This window comes from Nicotiana tabacum, chromosome 19 (genome assembly GCF_000715075.1).
Source record: "Nicotiana tabacum cultivar K326 chromosome 19, ASM71507v2, whole genome shotgun sequence".
Classification (NCBI taxonomy): domain Eukaryota; kingdom Viridiplantae; phylum Streptophyta; class Magnoliopsida; order Solanales; family Solanaceae; genus Nicotiana; species Nicotiana tabacum.
Window position 1 is genome coordinate 116218121 of NC_134098.1, and position 11425 is coordinate 116229545.

At 37.7% G+C, this 11425-nt stretch overlaps 1 protein-coding gene across 1 annotated transcript; it reads left to right on the forward strand.

Annotated features, from left to right (window-relative positions):
• The first annotated feature begins 2023 nt into the window (after positions 1–2023).
• LOC107796548 (uncharacterized) lies at positions 2024–2548 on the forward strand. The gene has a single exon (XM_016619339.1). It carries the CDS (start codon positions 2024–2026, stop codon positions 2546–2548), a length of 525 nt encoding a protein of 174 aa, XP_016474825.1.
• Positions 2549–11425: the final 8877 nt, after the last annotated feature.

Genomic DNA, 11425 nt, shown 5'->3' on the forward strand with positions numbered 1-11425 from the left:
TCATGACTAACGCAGCCGCAAGAAAGCCCTAAAAACCGATGAAGAGTCGCAGACCCAATCGATGAAGGCCACATAGCACATACATTAAATGGAAGTGACATGCGATGCGTTGGTTCTGAAGAATACGCAATGATACATGGGAAACGACGGCAAAATATTCCCGTCATAAATACGTACCACTTCCCAAATATTCAATTGCAGAATATTTGGCAAGTGGGGAGACTATCTGTATTGGTAGAAAATAAATAATACACGTGGAATTATATGTGGCTTGACAGGGCATGATACGTGGATCATTAAGAAGATGACAACTGGAGTGTAATAATTAAAAGATGCACAAGTTACAAGAGAAACGAACAAATCATTCACGAGATGAAAGGACGCTGTTGCTCGAGCCTAAATTGTTCAATGAAGAGACACAGATGACATGAATCAAGACAATAAAAAGAGAAGATTCACGAACCTCCAATTAATGAGGAAGAAGAATCAGAACCATTACAGAATCTTCATGGACAGTTACGATCGCCAATTATAATGGTTCATTTAATGTCATTAATGCTCATAATGACTCAAACATAAATGGAATGAAACGTTATATTTGTAAACCCCTATATAAGGGAGGAGAATTTCACTTGTAAAGGCACGTTCTGATTCTTACTCTAATACAATTACTTTCTTTTGTTTTCAATCAATTATTTCCATATTTCTTGTCACGTTTATTTTCTTTCATATAATTGAGAAAGTACAGAATTTCTTGGTTATCAGTAACCCGAGTTCTTCTAAAAATAGGCTTTGACCGAGAATCTTATTTTTTGGTTAAACATGCACCAAATACACTTTTTTCCTAGGTTGGGTCGCATCCACCTTCTTCTCCTATAGATGGAGCACCTTTTCTTCATATTTTTGCACTCCAAATATCCTAAATCATCACACACAACTTAATTAGTCATAAAACTAATAATTAACACATGTTGATCATTTTTAACACTAAATAGCACCAAAAAAGGTTAAAATATGGGTAAAGTAATATTAAAACTTATAGAAATATGCCCAACATCATCTATTCCTATATGAATTTGACTACAAATTCTATTTAGACATAAATTAAGTAGCTAGCAAATTTAAAATTCTAAAAAACTATAATTTTGAATTAGTTTTCCAACATATCTTCATTTTGACTTGTTCAATTGTGTTGGAATCAGCTTCACAAAGTCTACAGATAAAGTGAAGAATGAGGGTTTGAAACAAAATGTCAATACAAACAAAGAAGATCAGACCATTTTATCTTAGTGGGTCAAGTTAATCAGGGCAATTTATCAAGTGTTATTACAAAGATTTAATCTGGTCCATTGATTCTTAGCACAAGCTGAACACGTGACCAAGTACAATCATCTATATCTAGAAGCTTCCCTATTCAGATAAAATCAGTGCTACTGTTTGTATAGAAATAATATATTTGTTAAATTCTTTGGATTCTTTTAGTTAATTATGAGCTAAGCAATAGAGGTAGGACACCTCTAGGTGTGAATAACAAATTTTATTTCTTTTGCTTTGTATATATAAATGTACAGTCTTTCAATGAAAGATACAGAGAAGAAGTTTTTTTACATTTTTCTGTTCTTATTCCAATATGGTATCAGAGCAGTAAGGTACTCGATCCAATTCTCCTCCCTCTTTCTTCCTTCTTCCTCTTCTTCTCTAAAGCTTAAGTTGAACCTCTTCAATGACTATTGATGATCAAACTGTTTCACATGGAGTAGTGGACGACACTACATCCAGTGTTCAAACCCCACCTTAAATCACTCTCACTCATGACTCTTCACACCCATTTTACCTTCATCCATTTGATTCCCCAGGGATGATTCTTGTCAATTATATTTTTAATGGAAGGAGCTAAGAAGGATGGCGCAGGGCTGTTCTCATAGCTCTATCAGCTAAGAACAAATTGGGGTTCATAGATGGAACCATATTAGTCCTTACTACATCTGTATCTTCCTTCAAACTTTGGAGCCGTTGTAATGACATGGTGATATCATGGCTTCTCAATTCACTTTTCAAGGAAATTGCTGAAAGTGTCCTCTACTCCAAAACAACAAGAGAGATTTGGAAGAATCTTGAGGACAGATTTGGGCAAAGCAATGGAGCTTTGCTTTATCAACTGCAAAATAAGCCCAGTGACACAGTTCAAGGAAGTTCACACATAGCTGGTTATTATACTAAAGTGAAAAGAATCTGGGATGAGCTTGACAGCCTAGATACTTGTGTTCACTGTAGTTGTGATTGCTCTTGTGGAGGGAAGAGTAGATCTCTGAAATCTCATCAAGATGGCAGGCTCATCCAGTTTCTCATGGGGCTGAATGAGGCCTATTCAGGTGTAAAAAGCAATATTCTGATGGCTTCACCTCTGCCCATCATCAATCATGCTTACTCCCTTTTAATTCAAGATGAAAAACAAAGGGAGATACATGTAGCTCAACACCCCGTTGAATCTGCTTTCATGGCTGCAAGACAACAATATGGAGGTCAGAAGCTTGGATGTTCTGAGTAAAGGGGAAACTATGAAGGAAAGAAGAACAATCTTATGTGCTCCTATTGTAAGAAGCCAGGACACACTGCTAAAAAATGTTATAGAATCATTAGTTTTCCGGTTGATTTTAAATTTACCAAAAACAAGAGGTTTCAAAGTGCTGGTACACATGCAAATGCAACTGTCACAACTGAAGATGGAGGGCATCAGACCTTTAATGCCACATAAAGGGCCATCACTCACGAACATTACAACAACTTGTGTCAACTTCTACAACAGGTTAAGTCTGGATTTTAGGGAGATATGAATTCTGAGGTCAATATCACTGCCAACTGTGCTGGTATACCTAAACATCCTTTCTATAATACTTCAAATTCTGTTATGTGGATCTTAGATTCTGGTGCCTCTGAACATATGACATGTGATTTCAGTCTTTTTTTCAATGTGAAAACACTCACTAAACCTGTTTATGTTAACCTTCCTAATTCACAAAGAGTCAGAATCACTCAGATAGGAAGTGTGTACATCATGTCAAATTTTATTATTAAAAATGTGTTGTTTCTTCCTAGTTTCAGATATAACCTATTGTCAGTTCATAGATTCTGTCAGCAAGCTGATTCTCTCCTCATTTTCTCTGCTTTTGGTGCAATTTTGTAGGCCCTTTCAATGAAGAGGCCAGTGGTTCTTGGTAAACTAAGGAAGGGTATATATCTACTTCACTCTATCAAGCCTAGTGCCAGTCTATTAAGAAGAATAAATGACTCTAATCCATTTCTTTCAAGTTACAATAGGTCTAGCAGTTAGTCTTTATATAGAATCAAGGAGTTCTGTTAATCTAGTTCAAGTTGTGGTAGGACTAGTAATCAATGTTTATTTTTAGTTTTTTGTTCAACAACTATCTCAAGTGATATAACTCTTTGGCACAATCGTTTGGGGCATTTACCCCTTAATAATATGAAAAATATTTCCACTATCTTTTGTTCATCTTTATCTACTTTACTTGATCATTGTGACATTTGTACAAGAGCAAGGCAAGTTAAATTACCTTTCCTATCCAGTTCAATCTCCACAAAAGATATCTTTGAGCTACTTCACATAGACACTTGGGGACCTTATAAAGAGCCTACCCATGATGGTTATAGATACTTTTTGACCATAGTTGATGATTACAGTAGAGGCACTTGGACCTATTTACTTAGTACAAAATCCAACGCATTCACTATCCTAAAGCAATTTTTAGCTATGGTTGAAAGGCAATTTGACAGGAAAGTTAAGGTGATAAGATCAGACAATGCCCTAGAGCTTGGAGAGATTATGAAGTCCTCACTTTTTCTTGCTTCTAAGGGGATAATACATCAAACTAGTTGTGTTTACTCTCCACAACAAAATGGTATTGTTAAGAGAAAACATAAGCACCTTCTAGAAACTTGCAGGGCCCTATTGTTTCAGTCCAAACTCCCTATTTCTTACTGGGGAGAATGTCTACTCACAGCCACATATCTCATAAATAGATTTTCTTCCAAGGTTCTTAAGTTTAAAACTAGCTATGAAATTTTATTTGGTATGCCTCCTTCTTGTCATTCCATTAAAGTTTTTGGTTGTTTAGTCTATGCTTGCACTTTATCACCACACAGAATCAAACTTGACCCAAGGGCTGTCCCTTGTGTTTTCCTGGGATATGCTACTGAAAAAAGGGATATAAACTGTTAAATCTCCTCACCATGAAGATTTTTGTGTCTAGGGATGTCAAATTTTATGAATCTATTTTCCCTTTTCCTCCTAACACAAGCAAACCGGTTGTCTTCCCTAGGGAATCTCCATAACCTTCAAATTTCCCCGTGGTAGCACATTCACCTACACCTCAGTCTTCTTATCCTACAGTCAGTACACTTAACAGTCTAGTCTCACAACATTTTCAGCCTTGTTCTTTTACAGATAATTTACCAATCTTTCCAACCAATGCTGGTTTCTCTCCTATGCATTCACCTAATCAATCTTCACACTCTCAGCCAATTGTCACTAGCATACAAGAAATTAGAAAATCTACCAGAACACATAAGACTCCTGCCTATCTACAGGATTATGTTTGCAATTCTGTCTTTCTTACTAACTTGACTGCATCCTTTTTTTTGCTCAAATTCTATTAACTATTCTTCCCTTCTCTGCACTCTCTCTCACAAACTAGTTTATGCTTAACTCCATCTCTTATATCACTGAACCTACATCCTATTCTCAAGAAGCTCTTCACCCTGGTTGGCAAGAGGCAATGACTAAGGAATTTGAGGCCCTTGAGTTAAACAAGACCTCGGATGTTGTACCTTTGTCTACAGGGAAGAGAGAATTACCATGTAAATATGTTTACAAGGTCAAACACAAATCAGATGGATCATTAGAAAGATTTAAAGGTCGACTGGTCATTTGAGGGGACATACAAAGGGAAGGGATTGACTTTACGGATACTTTTCCCCCAGTAGTAAAGATGACAACCATTAGGTGCATCCTTGATGTGGCAGTCAAAAAAGGCTGGGATATTTTTCTGTTAGATGTGAATAATGATTTCTTACATGGAGAATTACAGAAAGAAGTGTTTATGAAATTCCCACCTGGAATGTCACCACCTTCTCCCAACCATCTGTGTCTCCTAAAGAAAACCTAAAGAAATCCCTTTATGGACTGCGGCAAGCCTCGAGGCAATGGTATGCCCTGTCACACCTCTTTTCTACCCCCGAAAGATATATGTATATAGATTGTTGTGGGTTAAAGAATTTTTCCAATTAAAGTGACAAACTTGAGTAGGAATTATTTTATTTACAGAGTCGCCACTTAGAATTAATTTTTCGGTATTCCAAGTCATCTTTTATTTGAATCCCTATTCAATGAAAGATTTGACTATTTTATTATTGGTCTGTGAAAATAAAGTCCGGGTAAGGAATTCTGTTGACCGGGAAGAAGGTGTAAGGTATTCCCCGAGTCCCGTGGTTCTAGCACGGTCGCTTTATTGACTACAACTTGGCTTGAATTGATTTTGGACAAACTGTGTTTTATATGATTTTTATATTTTTTCCTATGTCCGCTTTTATTGCTTGATTATTAAAATTGTTAAAGGATGTTTTGAATAATAAGATGTCGTAACCTAACTACACAAGCGAATGCGTGATCGAGATGAGATTTATTAATTTTTGTCATAACAGCGCTACGCAAGCGAATCTGCAGTCATGACAAGTTATTACTTTTGGGAAAAATTACTACATGTGAGAAAATTAATTTTGGGAATCCGCATATCGATCGCATGATCCCTCTTGAGTTTTTGCGGAGGTAGTTCTGCGGTACATTATGCGATCGTAGAACGAGTATGCGGATCGCATACTGGTCGCATACCTGAGCCAAAAGTTTAGGCCCCTGAGGGCCATTTCTGCGGTCACTTTGTGGACCGCATAACCATTATGCGGTCGCATATGCGATCACAGACCTGTGTCGGGGCACCATTTTTCTTAATTTAAAACCCGACTACCATTCTGTTAAAACACCCATTTAGTCTACTTTGAAGCTCATTTATGAGATTTCTAGTGTGAGAGAGAGAGGGTTCTAGAGGGAGGGCCTAATTCCCATAATTTGATCTTCAACTATCACTCAAAGCTTGAAAATATTCAAGTAGAATACCTAATTCTTCATCCAAAAAGGTAAGACTCCATCACCCCAGCTCTTAATTATAAACATAGCTATAATGGGATATTAATAAGATAGTCCATGGGTATAAGGGTTGTTTATCTTGCATGCATGTGATAAAGATTGTGGGAAAAATAATAAGTGAACTAGAACCATGCATGTTTTCCTAATTTTGGGTTCAATTTGTATATTGCTTAAATAGATTAGGGTTGCTAAGGGTTCTGAAAAATTATAGAGTCTAAAGAAGCGCATTTGAGGTATGTATGGCTAACTCTTTCTTTCTAGAATCGAACTCCTGGTGTCCGAATGATTGGTGTAAGTTCCGACTTAATCTTACTAGAATTATTTGCCTTAGTGTGTTGGATTGAAAGATTTATGTTCCCTAATTATTTTAGATATTTACCACGTCATCATCCTATTTGAGAACGTAACTATGATTTTCTAAATTCCTTCCCTTATGTGTGCAATGCCTTATGTGATGGTACTTATGGACATGAATCATCGTGTTATTTGAACAAAAATAAAAAAGGGGGGGGGGGAAGACTTGAATTGTAAATGTGCCCAAGTGCCAATAACTATTTAATAAATGAGGCTGTTATGCCATGTAATGAAAGATGGGAAAGAGATGTGAATTGAGTGAACAATTGAAAGAGGTTATGTCTCAAGTGAGATGGCTTAGTAGATCAGGCCGAGATCGGACGCCATGCCGTACACATGGTGGCATTTGTGTTGGAACTATTGATTTACATGGTGGATATGGCTATGTCTCACTTGGGATGGCTTAGCCGGTCGGGCCGAGACTGGACTCCGTATAAAAATATGGTGGCATTATGAGTTGTGGCTTTGGCACTAAAGATTATTAACCTAAAAAGATGGAAAGATTGAATTGGAAATTATGTGATCCTTACTTGGTGTTTCTTGTATTTCTATGAAGTACTTATTGATTATTATGACTTCCTTCTATTTGTGTCACTGTTCATTCTACTAAGATTGGTGTTTGCCTTACATACTATTACTATTCGACAGTACTAACGTCCCTTTTGTCGGGGCGCTACATCTTTGAATTGATGTAGGTGGTTCTATCACAGACAGTGCCAATCGCAGATAGTGGTGTTCTCTTTCTCTCCTCACAGCAGTCTTGGTGAGCCCCATTTCTCCTAGGGGTTATGTAGTCCTTCTTTTGTATAAGTTTTTATATTTTGAGGTATAGCCGGGGCCTTGTTGCCGGCATTGTCAGGTTGCTCTTTTGTATCCTTAGAGGCTCCGTAGACGTTTATGTGGGTAATATATGTATGTTGGGGTGGTCGTTGGATCGAGTTGTATTTTGGAAACTCAACTATGGAATAATGTACATTTATAAGGAAAAATGACTAGTAACGTTTATATTGTTATATCACTGATCTCTCCCCTGTTTTACAAATGGTGATGCGTTCTCTTTTTGGATTATGAATGAGTCGGGTAGGAATGGTTTAATAGGCTTGCTCGACCGGGTTCACTTGGTTGAGCGCCGGTCGCGCTCCCCGAGGTTGGGGCGTGACATACTAGTTGCCTAGCGTTCAACTAAAATAATTAAGTTATCGAAAAGATTATTATTAAAGAAGTTCACTTTATTGGATCTTATTGAAAGAAACCTGATTTTCTAATCAACTGGGCCAGCTGAAATACTCAATTGTTTTTATATGATATGGGCTTTATTAGCCAACGGACCGCTGAAAATTAATCGGCCCAACTCATTTCTCAATTTCTAAACTCTAGTAACACAAACCAATTACTTTGAAGCCCGCATTTGATTTAGCAAAAGAAAAAATAAATGATCCATATCTCTACCTTTTAATGGATAATTAATACACTACTAAACTGAGGAAACTCTAAATAATAAATAAATAAAACGAGCAACCAAAAAAAAAATACAAAATAATAATAATTTAGATTAATAAATTAAAATGCATGGATAGTTCTCCTTTTAGTTAACAAATTGTTACCACTCAACTCACATGCTAAAAGAGAAAATTCACATTCACTTGCTAAGATTGTATACTTGACTAACCTATTAAAGTTAATTAAAATTGGAGACCAAATTAGTTCACTCCAACACCCGAAAATCAAACTTAATGAATTATGCTAAAATCTATCGACCTTCAAACACCTCTCTTTACAATGTGCTTGCTCTAACCAATTTAACTTGAACATTGATGTCACGACCCAACTCCATGTCAGGCCGCGAGGGCGTCCTGCACTGTTGCTGGACAAGCCAACAGTGAACAACTTAGTGATTTCCCGTTTTAGCTTTACTTATTTTAAAACATTTGGTAAATAAAGGATTTTTAAGGCAAACAAACGGAAACATCAAAAAATATTTATAACTATTGAATTATAACCCAAAACTAAAGTCTACTAATACGTGCCAAGATCTGGTGTCACAAGTATGTGGGTAACTAGTAGAATATACAAAAGATGACTATCCTACTGTCTGAAACAGAATAGATAGATAAAAAAAAAAGAAACTCAAGCATGCTGCTGAACGGCTCAGAAGGGCAGCTCACCGTGAAGTCTCGGTCAAAAATCAGGTATGCGCGCCGGGCGGATAACTAGATGCACCAACCTCAGATCCTGTACAATTAAGTACAGAAGTATAGTATGAGTACATAAATAATATGTACCCAGTAAGTATCCCGCCTAACCTCGAAAATGTAGTGACGAGAGGTCGACTTGACACTTACTAGGCTAATAATGATAATGTAATTTAAAGTATTATACTAAGCATGGATATCATGAATGATACTGTCGGTTCAACAACAGGAAAAGATAAGTCCTTTTTTCATAATTATAACTTAAATTTCAGTAATTCCATTTAGCAACTTACATTTCAAGGCATTTAAGCAGAATAAACAATGAAAACTGTCCAAATAATTAGCATGCGAACTTATGCCGAGGTCGTACGACCTGATCCAACAAAATATTTAAACTGTGCACTGGCGAGGGTCGAACGGTGCGAACCATTGATGCATCTATTTTTTTCCGCTCGCGAATCATACATGCGATGCAGTAAAACATAAATTTAAGGAATTACCCCGCTCGCGAATCATACATGCGACGCGGTTACACAAAGATCTCATAAATATTTATAGTACTCTCCCGTTCTTTTCAAAATACGACATTCAAATGAAAACTTTTAAGATCCCATTATTTTTCCTCAAATTCCAAATTCCTTTTTGAAACATTTAATAAACACACTCCATTCCGCCCTTCTCAAGGCAAACAATATACATAAAGCAATAACAATATCAACAAGGCATGGTGTAAGCCTAAGACTACCTGGACATAACAGGAATAGTAGCTACGTATGGACTCTCGTCACTTCGTGCGTACGTGGCCCCCCACAAACAACAACACATATTAATTTAGTTCACCTATGGGATAATTTTCCTCTTACAAGGTTAGAAAGGAGACTTACCTCATCTCAAAGCCTACTTCCCAATTCAAGAACGCGCTCATACCTCTAGATTTGACACCAAACGACTCAAAGCTTGTCAAACATTACATAAACTAGTCAATCTATGCTCAAAAGTTCATAATTCCACCATTTAAGTGATTATCCAACCTAACTTGCAAGATTCCTAAAATTCATCCCCGGGCCCACGTGCCCGGATTCCGAAAATTTTTAAAGAAAGTTGTTACCCATAACCTTAGGAACATAAATATATGATTTTTACTAAATTCCATAGCGAATTTCGTGGTTAAATCTCATTTTTATCAAAAACTTAGGTTTTCACCTAAACCCATGATTTTCACTAATTTACATGTTATAATCTACCCTTAAAGTATGTATTTAACTCGCATTGTGTAGAAATTACTTACCTCAAAGTGCTAAGTGAAATCCCCTCTCTAAGAGCTCCAAGAATCGCCCAACAATGGAAGAAATGAGCTAAAATAGCCTAAGTCCCATTTTTAAAAGTTTCTGCCCAGGTCTGCCTTCTTCGCGATCGCGCAAGAGGCCTCGTGATCGCAAAGGCAAACGGCCCATCCCAGGAAAATTTTCCCATCATGAACGCGACAGGAGCAATGTGAATGCGGAGGCTCGCTTGGCCTACCCTACGCGAACGCGAGGGTTTCTTCACGAATGCGAAAAACGAACAACGGCCACCCAGTCCTGCCTCTTCTATGCAAACACGGGCTAGGTCACGCGAACGCGAAGGTTAGAGGGCCCAAACCTCCGCGAACGCAAAGGGCAGAAACTCCTCAGCCCACAGTACCCCAAATATTTCATCGCAAACGTGAGGGTCTGATCGCGTTCGCGGAGAAGGAAACCAGAAGCAGAAATCTGGTGTGTTTCAACTCACAACTGGGTGGTCCGAAATGCACCCGAGCCCCTCGGGAGCCCGTCCAACTACTCCAACATGTCTATAAACATAATACGGACTTTCTCAAACTCTTGAAATACGTAAAACAATAGCAAAACCAAGAATCATACCCCAAAACCAAATTGAATCAAACTTTGAACTTTAAGTTTCTAAATCGCTCCGAACGCGTCGAATCATACTTAGACTACTAAGATTGACACTAAATTTTGCGTACAAGTCTTAAATGACAATATGGAACTATTTCCGGTCTCGAAATTTTATTTGGACCTCGGTATCACCAAAACCTACTCCAAACCAAATTTAAAGAACTTCAAAAACCTTCAAGAACCAACTTTCACTATTAGGTGCTGAAACGCTCCCGGATCCCCCAAAACCCTATCCTAACATACACCCAAGTCCGAAATCATCACACGAACCTATTGGAACCATCAAATCCTGATTCCGAGGTCGTTTACTAAAAATGTTGACCAAAGTCAAACTTGGCCTTTCAAGCCAACCTTAAGGAACTAAGTGTTCCGATTTCAACCCAAACTCTTCTAAATCCCAAACCAACCATCCCCGCAAGTCATAAATCAGTAAAAGCAAGTACGGGAAGTCTTATTTAGGGAAACGAGGTTCTAGAAAGCAAAATGACTGGTCGGGTCGTTACATTCTCCACCTCTTAAACAAACGTTCATCCTCGAACGGGTTTAGATTCATACCTGATGTGCTGAATAAGTGTGGATATCTGTTCCGCATGTCCTCCTCGGACTCCCTGGTTGCCTTCTCAACTGTTTGGCCCCTCCATCGAACCTTTACTGTGGAAATCCTCTTGAATCTCAACTGGCGATCCTGTCTAGCAACAATGGCAACTGGATCCTCCTCGTAACCC